This window comes from Equus przewalskii, chromosome 3 (assembly GCF_037783145.1).
Source record: "Equus przewalskii isolate Varuska chromosome 3, EquPr2, whole genome shotgun sequence".
NCBI classification, from domain to species: Eukaryota; Metazoa; Chordata; class Mammalia; order Perissodactyla; family Equidae; genus Equus; species Equus przewalskii.
In genome coordinates, this window is record NC_091833.1 from 18,899,713 (window position 1) to 18,918,974 (window position 19,262).

At 38.5% G+C, this 19,262-nt stretch overlaps 1 protein-coding gene across 5 annotated transcripts in view; it reads left to right on the plus strand.

Annotated features, from left to right (window-relative positions):
• The window catches only part of TANGO6 (transport and golgi organization 6 homolog), a 192,532-nt gene that overhangs the window by 39,298 nt on the left and 133,972 nt on the right, over nt 1-19,262 (plus strand). For all 5 annotated transcript variants that reach the window (XR_011538493.1, XM_070613763.1, XM_070613764.1 and 2 more), the window contains exons 8-12: nt 3,567-3,679; nt 5,166-5,342; nt 8,202-8,334; nt 9,835-10,026; nt 15,303-15,437. Coding sequence is in view for 4 of the 5 variants with exons in the window: in XM_070613763.1 (XP_070469864.1) it covers nt 3,567-3,679; nt 5,166-5,342; nt 8,202-8,334; nt 9,835-10,026; nt 15,303-15,437 (750 nt within the window). In the remaining variant the exon portion in view is untranslated. The remainder of the gene's footprint in view (nt 1-3,566; nt 3,680-5,165; nt 5,343-8,201; nt 8,335-9,834; nt 10,027-15,302; nt 15,438-19,262) is intronic.

Here is a 19,262-nt window from a genome sequence, read left to right on the forward strand (position 1 = left end):
TTTTAACCATTTTAATTCAGTGGCATTAAGTCCGTTCACAGTGTTGCACAACCATCACCATTGTCTAGTTCCAGAACTCTTTCATCACCCCAAATGGAAACCCTGTACCCTAAGCAATCAGTCCCCATTCCTCCCTCCCCCAACCCCTGGCAACCACTAATCTGCTTCCTCTCTCTATGGATTGTGCATGGATTTTATGTCAGACAGATCTGGGTTCATCCTGACCTTGCCATTTACTAACAGCGTTCCTTTGCTCAACTAACTTTGCCCTCTGAGCCTCAGTTTCCACAGTTTTAGAATGTGAATTGAAATGCTTAACCTGCAGGACTCTTGTGAGGATTGCTTGTATGTTAAATGTTTCGCTGAATAACCTGGTTTATTCTTGAGTAGACATGCAATAAATGATAGTTATTGTTTGCTTCATAAAAGCAATAATAGTGGGATGCCTTTAAATTGTATACTACTGTATTTAACCTGCTTATTCACCACAAATCGAGGCAACACAATTTAATCATCTCCTCTGATGGGTCCTGAAGTAGGGAATTTGACTTTTGCCTTCCAGGCTAGTTGAAGAGACGAGAGATAACTGTATATTCAAAGATGGATTATATGTTACAAGCTGTAAAATCCTATTGGAGTTTAGAGGAGAAAAGTCATTAATGGTGGCTAGATGCTTAATGAATATTTGAATTGGTGAATGAATGAATGAATGAACCGTCGAACAGTCAAATATGTAGCAGGCCTGTGGAAGAGGTAGAACTTGATCTGGATCAATTTAATAAGTACCACCTGCTTTTTATCTGCAAAACACAATCTGGTCATTAGGATGCACAGCAACCCGTAAGGTGCGTAAAAAGAAACTGGATTTTGATGATTGTTTTTAGATGGTCAGTCCAAAACTTTTGGGAAATAGATGTACTTCCATCAAGGAACTCTAAGGGAGACAGATTTGGGCTCAGTACAAGGAGGAATTTACTATTAATGTTGGAAAGGAGGTGACAATCCTGTATGTGTCAAATAGAGGCCAGTCAAGTTCTTTGAGATATCATAGAGAAGACTCATTGATTAGCTTAAGCCAAAGGACACCTTATCTCCAAATCTTTCCACTTTGAAAAAAAAAAATCCCATTTCTCTATTCCTATCTGTGAACTAAATGGATTAATAGTTGATGGATTGATAGGAATTATTCTTAATTTCTCTCTCTTTCCACATACTCTTCCCTTCATCACTCCCTATCCCTTTAATTTGTTTTGTTTTTCTTCATCGCATTTGTCACTATCTGATATTGTATATTTATTGCTTATTTTCTGTCCCCTCACTAGAAGGTAAGCTTCTTGGAAGCAAATAATTTGTTCACCACTGTATGCCTAGCACACAATTGGCATTTGATAAACATATGGTGAACCTTTATATAAAAATAAATAACATATCTATATAAATAGCTGTACTGTCGTTTTTCTAGATATAACAGTACTTCTTCCTTGTAAGAAAATACAGAATAGTGTAAGAAGAGAATTTAAAAATTGGAGAAATTTATCAACAACAAATATACCCCTAAGAAATGTGCTTGATTGAGTTCATGTTAAATTTTGAAGTGCTTTGGCCCAATCAAGCCAGTAAATAATGGAGATTTAACTCCATCTGTTTGTTATCGGGTTTTTTTGTTTCTGTTGTACAAAAGATGCTGGTAAGGAAGGATGGCTCCATAGGGATTACCTCTGGGAACACAGAATCCAGAGCCTGAAACAATAGGCCCGCACGTTATCTGGGGGAATCTTTTTCTTACCTCCTGTAATTGGTGATATCATAATTAGGCCTGCATATTATTTCTGAATACTGCCATACAATGCACTTCATTTAGCTGGGTTTATGGAGATTAGATCATGCACAGGAAGCTGGCTCCTTGGTTATCAGGCTCCACAGAGGAGTCGGGAGGCTTAAGGAGTTGTGAAAAATTAGGGTTGATTTAAAGGGACAGGATTCTCAGGAAAAGCACAGAGATTTTTCCAGCTTGTGCCTCTATGACCTTTAGTTTCCCATAAACAGCACTGACTCTTACCTCAATATTCTCTCTGTAAATACGGGCTGCATTAAGCTTCCCTTTCCTCATCCTTTAAAATAGGGCTGCAAATACCTACTTGGTGAGATTATAATAATTTTAATGACCTAACTCTTTAAAGAATCTAACATGGTACTTGGAAGGTAAAAATCCTAGCATGCTCCTGGGGCATATACTGAGAGTGTAATCCTTGTCAGTTCCTCTTTCTTCTCCCTTTACCATCATTATCGCTGTCCACACTATCAGGCTTTAATTTATTATAACAGAATTACATTTTGAAATCCTTTTGTGTTTTTTGTTTTGTTTTGTTTTTTTTTTGAGAAAGATTAGCCCTGAGCTAACATCTGCTGCCAATATCTGCTCTTTTTGCTGAGGAAGACTAGCCCTGAGCTGACATCCGTGCCCATCTTCCTCTATTTTGTACTAACATCTGCTGCCAATATCTGCTCTTTTTGCTGAGGAAGACTAGCCCTGAGCTGACATCCGTGCCCATCTTCCTCTATTTTGTATTTGGGACGCCTGCCACAGCATGGCTTGACAAGCAGTGCACGTAGGTCCACACCCAGGATCCAAACCAGCAAACCCCAGGCTGCTGAAGCGGAACGTGTGAACTTAACCGCTGCGCCACCGGCCGGCCCCTCCTTTTGTGTTTGATTGGAGTTTTGAATAGTATTTTGCACTTCTTAGCATACTTTAAGTTATCCACCTTGAATTATTATTATTATAATTGGTTTACTTGTTTTATTCTTCCTGTTAGGTCAGAAGCAACCTGAGAGATAACAATTCTTATTCACCTTTATATTCACTACAGTGCCTAGGGCAGTATTTGATCCCAGTTGGTATTCAAACAAGTTTATTGAATCCTTTTTGAAAGATACAACTAAAAATATATAAAATAATTATTGTTAATAAAAATCATCATCCTCACTCGCTTAACACTGTGAAACCAGTGCAGATCTAGGTGCACAGTGTAATTTCTTTGAACATTTATTGAGCTGGAGAAAATAGGACATGCCCATGTGGCAGTTACATCTTAAGAGTGACAAATCTAGAGCAAGCTATGTTTTGGGTTGTTTGTTTTTGTTTTTTTCTCCAAATACAGTTTTAAGCTTTTCTATTTGGTGGTAATTGCTTATTAGTTCCTAATAGCAGAGCCTTCAGCAGTAAGATAGTTATTGTACAGATGAATAATAGACAGATTAGGAGACTCAGAGGTAGTCAAAAGTAGGAAAGGAAGGGGTCAGAAAATGGATTCATTTACGGATTTCACCTGGCAGTTCTTCAGGCTGCCCACACGAAAGGCACTGCTCCAGTTCAGTCTGCCTGTGTTTCAACTTGTCTGCCAATCTCAAATGGTTTCATTGGCCTTAGAGCTGAAATTGTTTGCCTTAGATAAGGCAAATGTTGCTTAAGATAAGACTCTAAGCCCTGCTACTAAGTACGGTGTCTGATTCCCAGTCCTCTGGCCTTGTGGTCATAGTCCCTCTCACCATTTCCTTTACCCCAGGTGTATGTGGTCGGGAATGAACCTTCAGCAGTTTTGGTGGATTCCCTGCTTCCAGTCCTAGGAGTCCTCTTTTCTCTCTACTGTTTTACCAGGCAGAGTGTGTCTCACATAAGGTAAACCATACAGAGAACCCTATTTATTTATGAACAGGGAAGTCTTTTTTGCATGTTGTTCTTGTGCTTATTTTGAATATGACTTATGCCACTTTGTAATTGTTTTTTTCTTTCAAAGGCAGGAAAACACTTGAGAATCCTCTTACTCTGCTCATCTAGAAAACAAAGAGAGTTTTGCAAATTGCAGGGGATTGGATGTAGTTTTTAGAATGACTTTCCTCAAACTCTGTCCTAGACATCAGAGACAAAATTTCTGTTTACATGTGTAAACATGCCACTGTTTGATCAGTGAGAAATACTGGAATTACAGGTCTAGGAAGGAGGAAATAGAGGCTGGATCATAACTACCTTGCGGGGAGTTAGAAATCAAGTTCAGGAAATCTGGATCTGAATGTAGCACTCTGTAATTTAGACTTGGACTTGGTGTAGGTGCTACACAGTGTTGTTTAAAATAAAGGGATTTCTTAGTCATCCAGAAAATAATCTTTTGTGTTGGAATTTAAGTAGGACTCATTTTGTATCAGCTCTATTTTCACAGCTATTTATGTTGTTTCTTCCTCCTTATAAGAGTTTATATCATTTCTAAAGTCCTGCAGAATTCTGACATTTGGTGTTTGGAAGTCTCCTACGTGTAATCTGATATACAATAATAGCACCTTCCTCGTAGGGTTATTATGAAGACTAACTGTGCATTGAAGTGTTTAGCACTGTCCCTGGCAAATAGGAAGCTCAGTAAAGGGTAGCTATCATCATTATCATTATCATTATCATGAGTGGTAAAGAAAAGTGCTCAGTCTTGCATGTTATTCAAAGCTTACATACTGCCTTCAACTCTCTAACTTTTGGTCAGCACATCGTTGTAGACCACAGCCATAACGAAAGTGACAAGAGAAAAGGCAGTGGAAGATGGAGACTATAAATGTGTGAATTTGGCTTCAAAGGACTGACCATATAATAACTCCTGTTTTAGTTTTGAAACCCAAGACCTCATACATTATCATGACCTCATCAGAGACTGAGAAGGAAGAAGCAAACTTTTATTTCATTCCTCTCCTAGTTGATTGGCACAGATAAAAGGGGATGAGGAATTAGCATCCTCATGCTGATTCTTGGTCACCAGCTGTTGGTCCCATTGATAGTATATGGGTTTATCAGTGTAAACTTTCTTTCACAGTGCCTGATCCAAAGGCAGTGGGTACGCTTGGAATTCCAAAAAAAAGAAAGAAAATCATGTGGGGCTCATGTGTCATATCAGGGTTGCTTCTAGAGCCAAAGATTAGTCAGTCACTCTTTGAATATCAGGACGTTTACATTCTAAAATTCACAAAAAGCATACTTTCCACTCCTGAATTTCAGTAGTGCTAGGTGGTTGTGCCAGCATTTAGAATGTAGTGGAACCTGATAGCCTTTCTTTCTTTCTTTTTTTAATGTGAGCTGGTTAGATGACTAAGATGGCAAGCTCATTTATAACTGCTTTTTCTGCCAGGTCACTTTGCGAAGAGATCTTATTGTGGATTCTGGGGAAGCTGGAGAGGAAGAAGGCGATTGCTAGCCTGAAAGGATTTGCAGGGTTGGACAAGTCTATGCCCTCTCTCCATTCTCTGTGTCACTTTAGAGCTGCCACTCAAGGTGGCGTTATGGTTGCCATCAAAGAGCCCATTTGGTGAGTCCACCCATCCTTTACTGCCTCTCTTCAGATTTAATTGTGCCCCAAAGGCCATTCTGTGTCTGTCCACTAAGGGGCGCTGATAGAAAGGAAACCAGAAACTCAAGTGGCTGAGGGGCTGCTATTTATAATCTCTGAGTGAAATGTGAGCCTTAATTCTCCAGGTTTTTCCTAGATGCTAGTTAATAGTAGGTACAGTTTACTGGAGCCTCACAGCTCTGCATCACAACAAGCCCACCTAGTTCACAAAGTCTTTGCCAGTGAATCAGAGTAATGGGCAGACGCATGTTCACCATAACACCATAACAATCCAGTTCTCTTTCTGACTCTCAAAATGACATATGTGTGTTCAGAGTCAGATGTATTCCTAAGGGAAATTGTCTGATAGCTATTTTTTTATGGCAATTTTATGATGAGGGTTTGTTTCTCCTAAGGATTGATTAGAAGGTGCTTAATAAATGAGAGTGGAATGGATAATTTATTTCTCCAACTTCTCACAAGTGTATTTTAAATTATTTCCACTTTCTGGGTGATATGTGTAGATGTTATTACCTCTTACAAGAATGAAGTTCTTGTTGATCAGAGTCCGTAGTATTTAACTGGTGGCAGCTGCTCTACTTAGATTTCACATCACATTCAAAGCACTGCTGTTTGTTAAAGTATTTAAATTTAATTTTTTAATTCATGGTTAACTTGTTAAAGTTTTAAAATACTCTTTCAATGTGATGGACTTGAGGAAAATAGAAAAAACACATTGGTTACAAACAGAATTATCAGCACAAACTCAAGCTACTAATTTACTGCGTGTTCTTGAGCATTAGTAGGTTTTCTGGTTATAACTATGCCCCTGAGCTGAAAAAGCTTAAAATTGGGGGGCATGTTTATTTCAAAAACGCTTTGGAACAGTTTAACCTGGGACCGTTTTAGTGACTATATAGAGAATTTTACAGTATTTAACTTACCAGGAGTTAAAACTTACTGCTAGCTTAACAAGGCTTTCGTGCACTTTTTAGCACATGTATGTCGAAATCAACACTTCTTATTGAAACTATAATTTCTCTTCATGGTAGGAAAAAGTGAATAAGCAGTGACTGAATGCATCTCCATTCACTCCAGGAAGCAATGGCTCCTTAACCTGAGGTCTCTACATGGACATCTAGGGGTGTATAATCCCCTTGAAATTATACCTGAGAAGTTTTTCTATATGCAAACATGGATTTTTTTCTAAAAATTGGATCTGTGACTCACTAGATACTTAAAACACTCCATGTTTCCAAAAAGTTGACACTTACTATACCAAAGAAATGTGTGTGTGTGTGTGTGTGTGTGTGTGTGTGATTTATGATTTGTTCTAAAGATCCTGCTCATGGTGCTAGTCCCCCAGTGGCAGGGTCAGTATTGCCGCTTGGTCTGTATCACCACTTGCCTTCACTCTACCATTCTGACCAGCAGCACTGGTTATCAATAAAAGGCTCATTTAGAGAAACTCTAAAAGAGCCTCTCAGATTTCACGATCTTTGGATCTAGAATTTTTACTTTTCCAGAACTAAATATACCTATTTGCAGTTGACTCTTTATCATTGAAATTTTAAGAATGAATAAAATATTGTATCTTAAGTAATTGTTGTCATGTCTTTTTTTAAAGAGTATTTTAATACAGTACTTCGTTTTGACAGTCAGGATGGTTCGCAGAAGCTAGAAGTGACGTTTATCCATTTCAGCTTTTCTTCTAACATAAAATATGATGGAGATAACATGACTTATCTGAAGGACTCTGGACGATTCTGGGATAATATAGGAAGTACTCCTAAGCTTAGTTTAATAGGTTATTTATTCTACTAGAGGAGTATAAAGGCTATGTTGTTAGTGAACTGGCAAATTGGGACATTCTGCCCAATGAGATAGTCTGTCAAATTAACTTTAATAATTGTACTTTTCAATAAGATGAAGCAAGATCTTTCATTTTTTTCTCAATTTAGTCTGAAAAAAATTTTATTCTTTCCTTGATCAAAAAGTAATACACGTTCTTTGTATAATACAAAAAAAATAAGGAAGAAAACGAAAATCAACCACTATCTTGATCACTGTTTACATTATTTTAATGTTTTGTTTTCTAGTACATCACCTGTATCTTTGTATTTGTTTACATGATATAGTATAATAATATTGTATCTTGGAATTATAGCTAAAAGTCTTAGTACCTTATGAGAAGTTTCTTGAAACTTTTTGCAGAAATCATAGCACTGTTTTCAATAATTTAGCCACATTTTATTACTTGGAAATTGGGTTATTCAGTTTTCTGAAGCTGTAAGCATTTTTGTAACTCAACTAATTGGTTCTTATTAGTTGAGATTGACTGAATCTCCTCCTACAAATATCATGTCTTTTTCCACTGTCCATAACCCTTCAGTGGCTCGTTGAAAAAAAGTCCAAATTCCTTCCCATGGCATCCATGGCCCTCTGTAATCTGGCCTTGCTTTGCAGCCTTCTCTTTCTCTGTTCTTCTTCAGGAACCCAAACATCTGCATACAATGTATGCTTTGATTCCTTCTTGTTTTTACAACTTACTGAAATAATAGTAATTCCTAAACATCCATCTTAAAAGCCTCTTTCTTCGTGAAGGTTTTTCCCCATCTGAGCAAATGACTATGCAGGACATGATAGCCTAGCTTCTGAGAATAAATACTTTTTCAATGTAGAGAGAAGGAAGATAATTTAAACAAAATTTCGAGATCTTTCTAATGATTTGCTGTGTGGAAATAACATATTACTTTAGAAGATTATTAGTGGGATTTCAGAAAAATAATGTTTCTGGGTGATAAAACTTACCAAGATAAATGTTACCCTGCATTGCAGTGATGAAGATGAAGATGAAGCCCTGTATCAAAAGGTGTCTTCAGAGCAGTGGCAGGTAGAGCATCTCGGGGACTTGCTGTCCCTCTGCCAGGAATGTGGTTTGGCGGGCGACTTCTTCATCTTCTGCTTGAAGGTAAGAACTACATGTAGTTCAGGGTCAGCTTTATTCTGGGGTAGTACCAGGAGCCCCTTTGAATTTTCAAGGCAGTCATAATTTTAGGTCCTAAAATTAGGTGCTAATTTAGGAGACGTAATCAGAGGACATAAGAGTAATTTACTTTTTAGTAGCATTTGTTTTGGTAAAAAGAAACTTACCTTCAGCAATACACATATGGTCAAACTACTTTCCAACATAATCTCCACTGAAATTTTAAAGATGACCAAAGCAGAAGGAGTGATCTATGAAAGGGTTAATCTTTGCTCTGTGTTGACAGTAAGAACTCTTTTGAAGTTAATAGCAGGTTTTACAGCTATGGAGTAATCCCTTATCCTTTCTGACTGTTGTTTTGTCAGGTATTTGGAAAGGAGATTTAGCCAGTCCTGCCTCTCTCACTTCATCTTGTAGCCACTTGAAACCTTTTCCGGGTTTGTTTCATACTGCTGGTGGTTGTGCTTCCTTTTGCCCTAATCTTGACAGTAAATTGTACCCCGTACTGTTACTCTTTATTTGCACTGTTTGAGACCGTAAACCAGATGATCTCTGATTCCCTGTCCTCCAGCTCTGCCTTCCCCATTATTTTCTCTAAATAAAGTATGTAAGAGAATGTCTGTGGAGTTTAAGGTTGGTGTGGGTGAGGGAGAATGCAAGGAGGGTATCAGAGCTAGCACTTCTAGAATTTGAAGTAGGGAGTACTTTTTGATGCTTTCTCACCTCCCACCTCCATCACCCTGCCCAGCCACTCATTGTAAATAACATTCCAAGAAGATATGCTCTTAATCGGATAATTTTTTAAAAGTTTGTTTAAAAAACAAAAGATCAAAGGGCTTTGCTTTAAACCAAGATCTCTCCACCTTGGCACTTTGACATTTTGAGCTGGGTAATTTTTCGTTGGGCAGTGGGGGAGCTTCCTACGCGTTACAGGATGTTTAGCAGCATCCCTGACCTCTAACCACTAGAGGCCTGTATCAGCCCCCAATTATGATAAGCTAAAATGTCCCCAGACGCTGCTAAATGCCCCCTGGGAAGCAAAATTGCCCAGGCACATTTGGGAACCACTGCTCTAAACTATCAGTTACTTTGGTAACACATTAATTGTTAAGTAACTTAACATTTTCCCTTCCCAAGGAAATTGACAATGTGAAGGGTAGGGAGAAAGCCTACAAAACCCACAGTAATAAATTACTTATTAGTAGAAGTTTAGTTCTAAATATCTTAGGGAAGGAGGGCTGTGGTACTTAAAGCATCTAAGTCTCTTAAAAGGCTTTGGAAATGTTATATGGCCTCAGTTCAAGGAAGGCTTGTGGCAGAGATCGTAAAAGCACTGATAAAGTAAGTTGTCTGTCAAACTAGTTCTATGTGTGTGTGTATTTTTTTATTATGAAGTTTTAAATTTTCAAATAGTTTTCTAGCTGGTTTTGAAGCCTTAGTTCTACAGGCTTTTTCTTCACTATTTCTTTTCTCCCATGCTGATAGGAATTGACACATGTGGCTGAGGAAAATGAAGCAGAGTTTAAAATGAAGCCTTTCTCCAGCAAAAGCCTCTTGGAACTAGCGCAGCACCACACTCTTCTTGTGGAAGGCCGGGAGCAGAAGCTGCTGGTCCTCCAGCTGGTGGCTGTCCTGTGTGAGAGAATGTCTGAGCAGATATTCACGAACATCGCTCAGGTCAGTGGCTGACACGTTCCAGATCCCAGCCTCGGGGTATTTGTCTCTTTTGGTTTCTTTACATTATTTTTAAAAAACGTTCAAGAAGTGTTACTCAGAGTGTGCTTTGATGACACCTGCATCAGTGTTACCTGAAATGGTGGTTAAACATGCACATTACTGAGCCCACACCAGACCAAGAGAATCAACACTTTCTTCATAGGTCCTGGGGATCCGCATGTGCAATAAGCTCCTGAGGTGATTCTCATGCACGTCAAACTTTGAGAACTATTTTAAATATTTTATGTTATATCACAATGATTTTAAACTTTTGGTGCAAATAAAACCATCTGGGGTCTTTTTCAAAATAGTGATGCCCGGTCCACTTTTAGAGTTTCTGATTCAGCATGTCTGCATTAGAGCCTGGGCATTTGCATTTTCTGGAGCTTTATGGATGATTCTAATGTGCGTCAAAAGTTGAGAATGGTTAGAAATTCAAATTTGAAAAAAATCACTAATGATAATAAGATCACCTTGAATTTTATAGGTCCTCTGATTCACAGCTTGTCTCCACAACAGGCTGTGAAGTTTTAAAATGTTTTTTAAAATGCTTTCAGAATAGAGTAACTATGTGAATCAGTGCCTGAATTTTGTTGGTTCAGACATTATTTTTATCAGCTTTTTCTTTAATAGGAAATAAATGTAATAAAGCATAGGCAATGAAGTTGCCATATTTTACCACTTTACCAAAATTAGTTGTTGCTTGGTTGGTGAATAGTCAGTTGTAAGATGGTATGATTGTCACGCTTAAATCTGATTCTCTAGCTCTTTGTATCATCCCCATTGTCATCTGCCTTCGGGTGTTGCTAAGCAGCATTTCACTGTAGCTCCTGCTGCGAAAATTTGCAGCTGCCTGTCGGCTCTGACTTATCGTGCCTGTTTAATGAGAATTATGTTCATGATTTCTTTCCTGGGCTCTTATTCCTTCAGTTCACTGACCCTGTGTTACTCAGTAGGGTGATTTGTTTCTCCTGTGTTTATATCATTCCCTAAAGACTTTTTCACCCAGACCTTGTGTTTTTGTCTCAGGATGCTGGTTAAAAGGGGAACTGGTCTAAAAGCTGATATGACTTAAGCTTTTGCACTTATCTCCCTTTACTCCTAATTAAGGAACAATGGTGTTAGGCTGATGCAAAAGTGATTTGTCCCATTAAATTATCCTTCAGCTAAGGTTAAAATTTATCAGGACAAAAGAAACCACAAAGAAATATTAAATTGCATTTAGTAGTCTTAGTGCTAGTGATAATTTTAATATGTTTTTTGAAACATACACACATGAGGATAAATTATAAGTAATTTTGTTAATATCATTAGGAATCAAGATTTTCAGCATAAGAAAAAGAGTTAGAAATATAAAATCAAAGAACTTGAGTAAAAACTCTATAATATTGAATTTCAATGGGGAGTGTTAGTGTGAACTAATGATGTATTTTTCTCTTTTTAAAAAATAGGTGTTTCCTAGCTCGGTCCACTGTCAATGCCAAGAAGCAATGACAACCTAGTAGCAATAGGCATCCTTAGTGCCAGATTATAGTTTCTAAATTCCACTTCCTACTAAAAGAACACAAAGCTCATTGGATTAAAGGGTAGTTCAGGTCTGGGGCAGGAATTATACACTATAAGCCTCAGGGCATCTTGTTGTGCCTGAATGCAAGGAAGTTATGTGAGATTAATTGGGTCGTGTCAGTACCACTCAGGAGGCAATTTGAAGGGTCTCCTATTGGCTGGCCATAGATAGGACAGTTTGAGCATTAAAAAGGATAATACCTGCAATGGATTGAAACACAAAAACAAACCCAAAACGTGAACCTGAATCTAATCAAGGAAACTCAGGATTAGAGGAGCAAGTTAATGCCATGAGGAAGCCATTGGCCAAATCCAAAATGTGGGAAATTCCATTGTACAAATGATCTAGTTTCTTCATTAAATGAGTGGCATAGAAAAGTGGCAGGGCTGTTGTAGCTTAAAAGGAACTTCAGAGACATCAACCAAATGCAATGTGTGGATCCTGATTCAAACAAACCAATTGTATGAAGACATTTTTGCAACCAGGTATTAGAAGATATAGGGAATCTTTATTGAGTGTGATCCTAGTATGGTAGTTATGTAAAAACAAATCTCCTTATTTGTTAGAAATGCATATTGAAGTATTTATGGATGAAAGATTAAAAATTCAATAAAGTATGTTGGCAGATGGCATATCAGTAGTATTTACATAGCATTTACATTGTATTAGGTGTTACAAGTAATCTAGAGATGATTTAAAGTATATGGGAAGATATGTGTAAGTTATATGCAAATACTGTGCCATTTTATATAAGGGATTTGAGGATCCTTGGATTTTGGTATCCGCGGGGGGGTCCTGGAAGCAATCTCTTACCCTCTCATACCGAGGGACGACTATCATTGGCAGAGTAGAAGTGGTTCTATAATGGTGGGGTGTTTTTTCCTACACTAAAATTTTTTTTAATGTAAGTAACACATGCCCATTGTAAAAACGTTTAAACAACATAGAAGTTCAAAATTTAAAAAGTAGAGACTTCTGATTAAAGATGGTATATCGGACACGTGTGTTTATCTGTTCCTTCCAGAAACCATAGGGACCAACAGAGCAAGAGAAAATAGTAGATAAAAGAGAATAACAACATTTAGAAACTGGATAGTAATAGCTGATTTAGCAACTTCAGAAAACGGAAATGCTAAGTGCCTACATGGGAGAAGTCAGGAAGCAAAGCACTATACCTCAATAAAGCTGTTAAAAATTTTTTTGAAAAGAAAAAAAGAAGCAAGTTGCTTCTCACTGCAGAACCATGGAAGGACCTGGAGGCACTAGATAAGCCCTAAAGATGGAGCTGAATTTAGAGCTTAACGCAGGTTGAAAGGCTCTGCGAGATCCAGTGGACCCTTTGATTCCCTCTTCAACTTTGTACAGCCACCTCCCCTTCCCAGAAAACACTAGAGGTTTATCCTTGAGAGAGGGTGAACCCAAGAGCCTCTGAACTTGGGTGGTAGTAGCAAACTGAAATGCTGTAGACTTAAGTTGGTGCCTGCATATTCAACAGTGAGGCCTCCACCCCCATCCACTCAGTTGCCAGAATGTTGGCAGCAGGTTTATACATCCCCATAGGATTATTGTGAAGATTAAGTGAATTAATACCTGTAATGTGGGGCCAGCCCGGTGGCACGGCAGTTAAGTGCTCACATTCCACTTTGGCGGCCCAGGGTTTGCCGGTTTGGATCCAGGTGTGGACATGGCACCACTTGGCACACCATGCTGTGGTACACGTCCCACATATAAAGTAGAGGATGTTAGCTCAGGGCCAGTCTTCCTCAGCAAAAAGAGGAGGATTGGCAGCAGTTAGCTCAGGGCTAATCTTCCTCAAAAAAATAAATAAATAAATAAATAAATAAAAATACCTGCAATGTGTTCAGAACAGTACCTGGTAAATAGTAAATGCATAATGTTATTATCAAATTAATCAGCTAAATAATTAAAAGTGGTTGCCTCTGTAGAGCCAGAATCAGATGGGGAGAAATGGGGTAGGGCACTGTAGTTTTCATTATAAACTTGCAAGAATATTTCACTTTTAGAATTATGTATCTTTACAAAAATTTTTAAGTAAAAAGTAAACATCGCTACTCCCTCTCTGTAACATACATAAATTCTAGAACAGGCAACAGTCACATACCTATCCTTGTGGCTGGCAGCCCCGTGAGAATCACAGGAAATGAATAGTAGGGGGAGGGGAGCTTTTGTCCAAAAGGGTATGGTGTCTTTGTTGTTACAAGAAGAAAGTTTGGGGGAAAGGGTGCTTCCTAGATGACAGTAACAGCTGGCTACCACACCACAGATAACAGCTCCCAGGGTTTTTTAAAAATATATAGGAACGTGGAAAGTTTCTTTCTTAACAAAAATAGGATCATACTACTTGTTTTGCAACATTTAAAATATATGTATATGTTGTGGAGAGGAACTTAGAAAAAGTCAGAAGGCTAGGTAGTTCTATTCCAGTAATTTAACAATACTTGTGCTGAAATAGAAGCTTCCTATAAACAAGGAGTGCTTTAGAAAACTCTTTGGAGACCAAGTAGGTGGCCCAAGATGGTAGGTGCAGCAGTTTCTCTAGAAAGGGCCAGTGTCCTTAACTTCTAGTATCAATAAAGTCTTAGGCTAGAGAGGGTGTTGAAAATTGCCATAACCAGCACTGTTCCTTCAGTAAGTGGAACTTTTAATAACCTTTCTAGTTTTCTGCCTTACTCCAAAGGCAATTAACATACCATTCTCCTGACTTAAAGCTTCCAGATTCTAAAGATTCTAGCATAGCGTGTGATTTGCCCAGAGAGTTAAACAGGCAAGCTGGCATAGTGTTTAGAGGCTCATCATGACCTCTCTCAGCCATCTCTTCTTCAAAATGATTTTTCCCTTTTGAACCATTAATCCTAAATATGCACGTATGTGTGTGTCTGTGTAGCACTTGTGTATGTATACGCTGTCTTTTATTGAAAAGTGTTTCTACTTAAGGTGATTAATCCATGCGCAGTTAAAATGATGCTGACCAAATTGATTCCATTTAAGGCTTAGTGGTTAGCCAAATACTGTGTAAAATCTTATATATGGTTAATCTTAATCCTTTAAAAATATCTGATACTTAGAAAAATGACAAAAAAATCATTTGTACAGATTGTTTGAGGACACTGGCTTCTAAATAAAATTGAACGCCTCTTCCCCCGTTCTTTGCTTACTAGAATTAGACTGTCAAAATGAGGATAGTGGGGGAGGAATCCTTGAGGAGGAAATCTCATTATGAGAAGCCAATCTAGGACCCTCTAAGATGGTTGAAAGTAACAAATCATTTTTCACTTTAATTTCCTGGCAAAACTCATGAAAAGTGAAGGAAGTTGGGTTAGTATATTAAAGCATTTGGGAAAGTATAAACGGGCTTTCTCGTTTATTGACTGCATAGCCTTGAGCCGATAACCTCTTTAAGTCTCAGATTCTTCATCTCAAAATAAGGGTAAGATTCCCAACCTCCTAGAGTTCATATGAGACCTAAGTGAGATTGTGCACGTAAGACACTGAGCACCATGCCTGCTGCACAGTAGCAGTTGTTCTTGAAGGTTCTTGCTATCATGATGTTGATGTGGAAAAAGATAAAGATATAGACATAAGATGTAAGGAGAACTTTGAGACTTTTTTTCTTACTCCTCACTGATTCTAAATTCCATTTCTGAGGTAGGTGGTGGACTTTGTAGCAGCAACACTGCAGCGAGCATGTGCAAGCTTGGCCCACCAGGCAGAGAGCACCGTGGAATCGCAGACACTGAGCATGTCCATGGGGCTGGTGGCTGTCATGCTGGGAGGAGCTGTTCAGGTGAGTTGCAGACGTGAGCTAAACTTGAATGGAGGGAAAAGAAAAGAGAAAACCTGTTGCTTCCCTTCCATACCCTTGTGAGAAATAAGAATGAATATTGCACATAAGAGAACCAGGATAAACAAGTTAGGTTGTTATTGAGAATTTTCTCCAAAGTAAAGGACAAGAAAATGGTACCATTTCTATCTTGTCACCTGTGTAGAGTTTACCATCCGAAGGACAGGGCCCTTTCTGACCTGGCAAAAACTTGATTTGGAAACACCTAACACAGTGGTTTGCATTGTGGGAAATGCTAGATTCTCTGACCCTCACTGTAATGGTTCTCCAAAGCTCAGCCCTTGTCCCTGCTGTGGTAGTCAGTGGAAATCATTTGTAACCTGCTGGTTTCTTAGGATTCTATGATTCCATCTGTTTTGTATAGTTCCTTTTTAGCACAGGATCCATCTTGCAACTCATCTCATGTAGCATGTTAAAACTTTGTTTCCAGTGCATGTATCTTATATGCTTAAGTTACAATTTTTTAATTTATTCACTCAAAAATCATTGCATACTTGCTATGTGCCAGATACTAAGCAAGGTGCTGGGTATACAGGAGTGGACAAAGTAGACTTGGTGCCTACCCTCGTGAAGTTTATAGCCAATGAGAGAGTGAGGCACCAAATAACTATTCAAAAAATATACTTGGAATTGAATGAAGTGCCTCAGAAGAGAAGTGGAGGGTACCAAGAGAACGTAACATCCAGCCTAGGCTGGGACGATTTTTATGAGGAAGTGTAAGTTTAAGCTAAGACTTGAATGATGAATAGGAGTGTGGGAGTGTGTGTGGTACAGATGGAGGAAGCTCTTCCAATTAAAGAAAACATCATGTACAAAGGCTGGGAAGCAGGAAGGAGCTTGGTATACTTGAAACACTGATAGAAGGCCAGTATAGCTGAACTGTAGAGACCAAGGGTCAGAGTAGAGCTGGACAAGGTGGAAAGGTAGGCACGTGTACCTGTCTGGTTAAGTACAAACCACATTAGGTTAGGAGGCTTCAGGAAGGCAGCATAGGCTTCGAGCAAGTATTATGAAATCCAACCTGAAATCAGACTGGTAGAACTCTTAGCAATGAGTCGAGAACCCTCTGGGAATGGATTTTTGAGTTTGAGGATTCAAATCTGATCCTAATTCTTGATATGTTAGAATTTGCCTCTCTTTAGCCTGTCTTTAAGGAGAAAAGGAATTTTATTTGGGCCTGTTGTTAATGTGAAGCCTGTTTCTTGGTAGATTTACTTAGCCTTCCTACTTTTATTTTTCCCGTATAGTTTGAAAAAGCATTTTTGGTTCAGTTTCTAGAGACATGTTACATCCCTGCTGTTCTAACAGACAGTCCTAAGAGAACTGTCAAGGAGGGGTTCACTGATAGAATAGTTTTTCTTAAATTGTATTATTGTTGAATTTAGTTGGCCTGATTGATTTTTGTTTTTCTAGTTGACTATTAATTTGAATGTCTTTGTTTCCATAAGTTGAGCGTGTTTTTTGCTTTTCTTATAATTTCAAATCACATCCCAAATGGAAAATAGAACACAGAAACTGTGTGGACTGATGCAAATGTACATCCCTTACCTGTCCCAACCCTTCCATGAGCCATCCTGACTCACTGATTACATCCTGGATTCCTCTGACTCTGCACTTAGTTAAGTGAACATATGCATGTCACCCCTATACCTTTGCCCTAGATCCATTAATTTTTTTCTGTTTGTTTCATGGATTTATAAGTGACTTCTATAGTAATGCCGAGCTTTCTGTCTTTGTTATTAGAAAAAAAATAATTATTCTGAATTATGTTTTCAGATGGTCATTGTCAGGCTAGGGTTTTGGCTTCAGAGTCTAGAAGAATACACTGTACTTATCCCTGATCAGGATTCATTGTTTTGGCTAATGAAACAGAATCTAAAAGCATTTGAACCATTCTTTCTTTCATTTCTAATTTGTGTAATTAAGGTGATTATTAGAACATAGTGTGTGGGAAGAGGAGTTAATTTGGAGAAAGTGTAGGCTTAAGACTGCTAACAAGACAACTGTAATTCCAAACTCATTTTCTAAATTTCAGGCTTGGTCATCAGTAAAAGTATGATGTTGGTAACTTCCCTGTTCCCTCAGGAACCAGTTTCTGCTTGATGTTCCAGGGCCTGTGAGGTCCTCTAAAGCGTTGCTGCACCAAGGTGACCTGAACTTTGAGGCACAGGTGGTGGGGCTTGGACCTGAACCCAAATCTAGAGCTCTTGTACCATATTTTCTGAGAGTATCTTTGAATGAACTCATTCAAGAAATATTTATCAAGTGCCTCTCTGCCTTTCTGGAGCTTACCTTTTTAGGAGGCTGTGATTAATCTGATGAATTCTTAACTACTTTTTTAAAAGATTCATATTTTTGTATCTTATGTGTATCTTTATGTATAGCTTACCATAAAACGGGGCCTACTGCATGCTGACTTAGAGAAAAAGTAAAAGTACCACTGGAAAATAACTTCAATGACATTATGTAAATAAGTACTCTGACATATAAACTGGTCACCTAAATATCTGAAGAAACAGGTGATATACAGAAATGAGAACACAAGGAATAAATGTAAATATTTTCAGAATTAGTAATATTAAGGTCAGCATTTTATTGCTAGAAGAGATCCTTGGATTCTTCTAAAATAGCAATTCCCACTGGAACAGGAAGAGTAAGACAGGATGAGGGTATGTATGCCCCACAGGGGAGCTTCCTGAAGTCTCGTATGGGCTCTTTCAGTGTGCACATGCCCTTCCCTGGCTGTCACCCAGGTTCTGATGTGCTTCCCTTAGAAGGCATGCTCTCTGCTACCACCCACCACCCTCAATCCCACTCCTACCCGTCCAACCCCAGTTCTTAAATTCAAAAACTTGCAGAAATTTAGAATAACCCACCATCTAACTGGATCACTCCTGACACCCTGAAAGAAATCGTAGATATGGGCTGACATAGCTCTGCTCATTCCGTTCCTGAAGCATTCCAAAAACTCAGGAAGGAGGCAGCCACATAAAGGAATCTGTCACTCACTTGTGGGCTTCTCATTCAGGCCTGGAGGTTTTTACACAGAATTCTGAGATCTGGATATGAGAGGTGTGCTGAGAAGCAAGACAGGAGTAGAAATGAGGGCTTTGTTGTCAGTTCTCAATTTTGATAGTGGCCCTCAGTGACCCTTTGAAAAATAATTAACTACTTAGTACTTCACTTTTCTCATCTGCCAGTTAGGTGAATATTACTTTATACCTCAAAGACTTTTGAATATTTATGAACAATAGTTGGCACCTGTAATCTTAGATTTCCCTGGTTATTCTCATAGTGGGAAATCTGTAGGCTTATGAAGCTGAAAATGTGCATAACTGTAATTGCCTTATAAACTATTTGATTCAGAATCCACCTACCTGCCCACGGTGATTAGAGAAGTTACCCAGTTGAATAAGATGAATCCCACAGTGACAACTAAGTTTGAAAACAGAGCAAAAAGATAGTCGAGTATTCTTTTTTCTTAAATAGATATTATTTTTTAGAGTGGTGTTAGTTACACAGCTAAATTGAACAGGAGGTAATGAGATTTCCCCTATACCCTCTACCCCCACATATGCACAGTCTCCCCCACTATCAACATCCCCCACCAGAGTGGTACACTTGTTGCAATCAATGAACCTACATTACCCATCATTATCACCCAAAGTCTGTAGTTTACGCTTCACTCTTGGTGTTGTACACTCTGTGGGTTTTGACAAATGTATAAGGGTATCCACCATTATAGTATCATACATGATAGTTTCACTG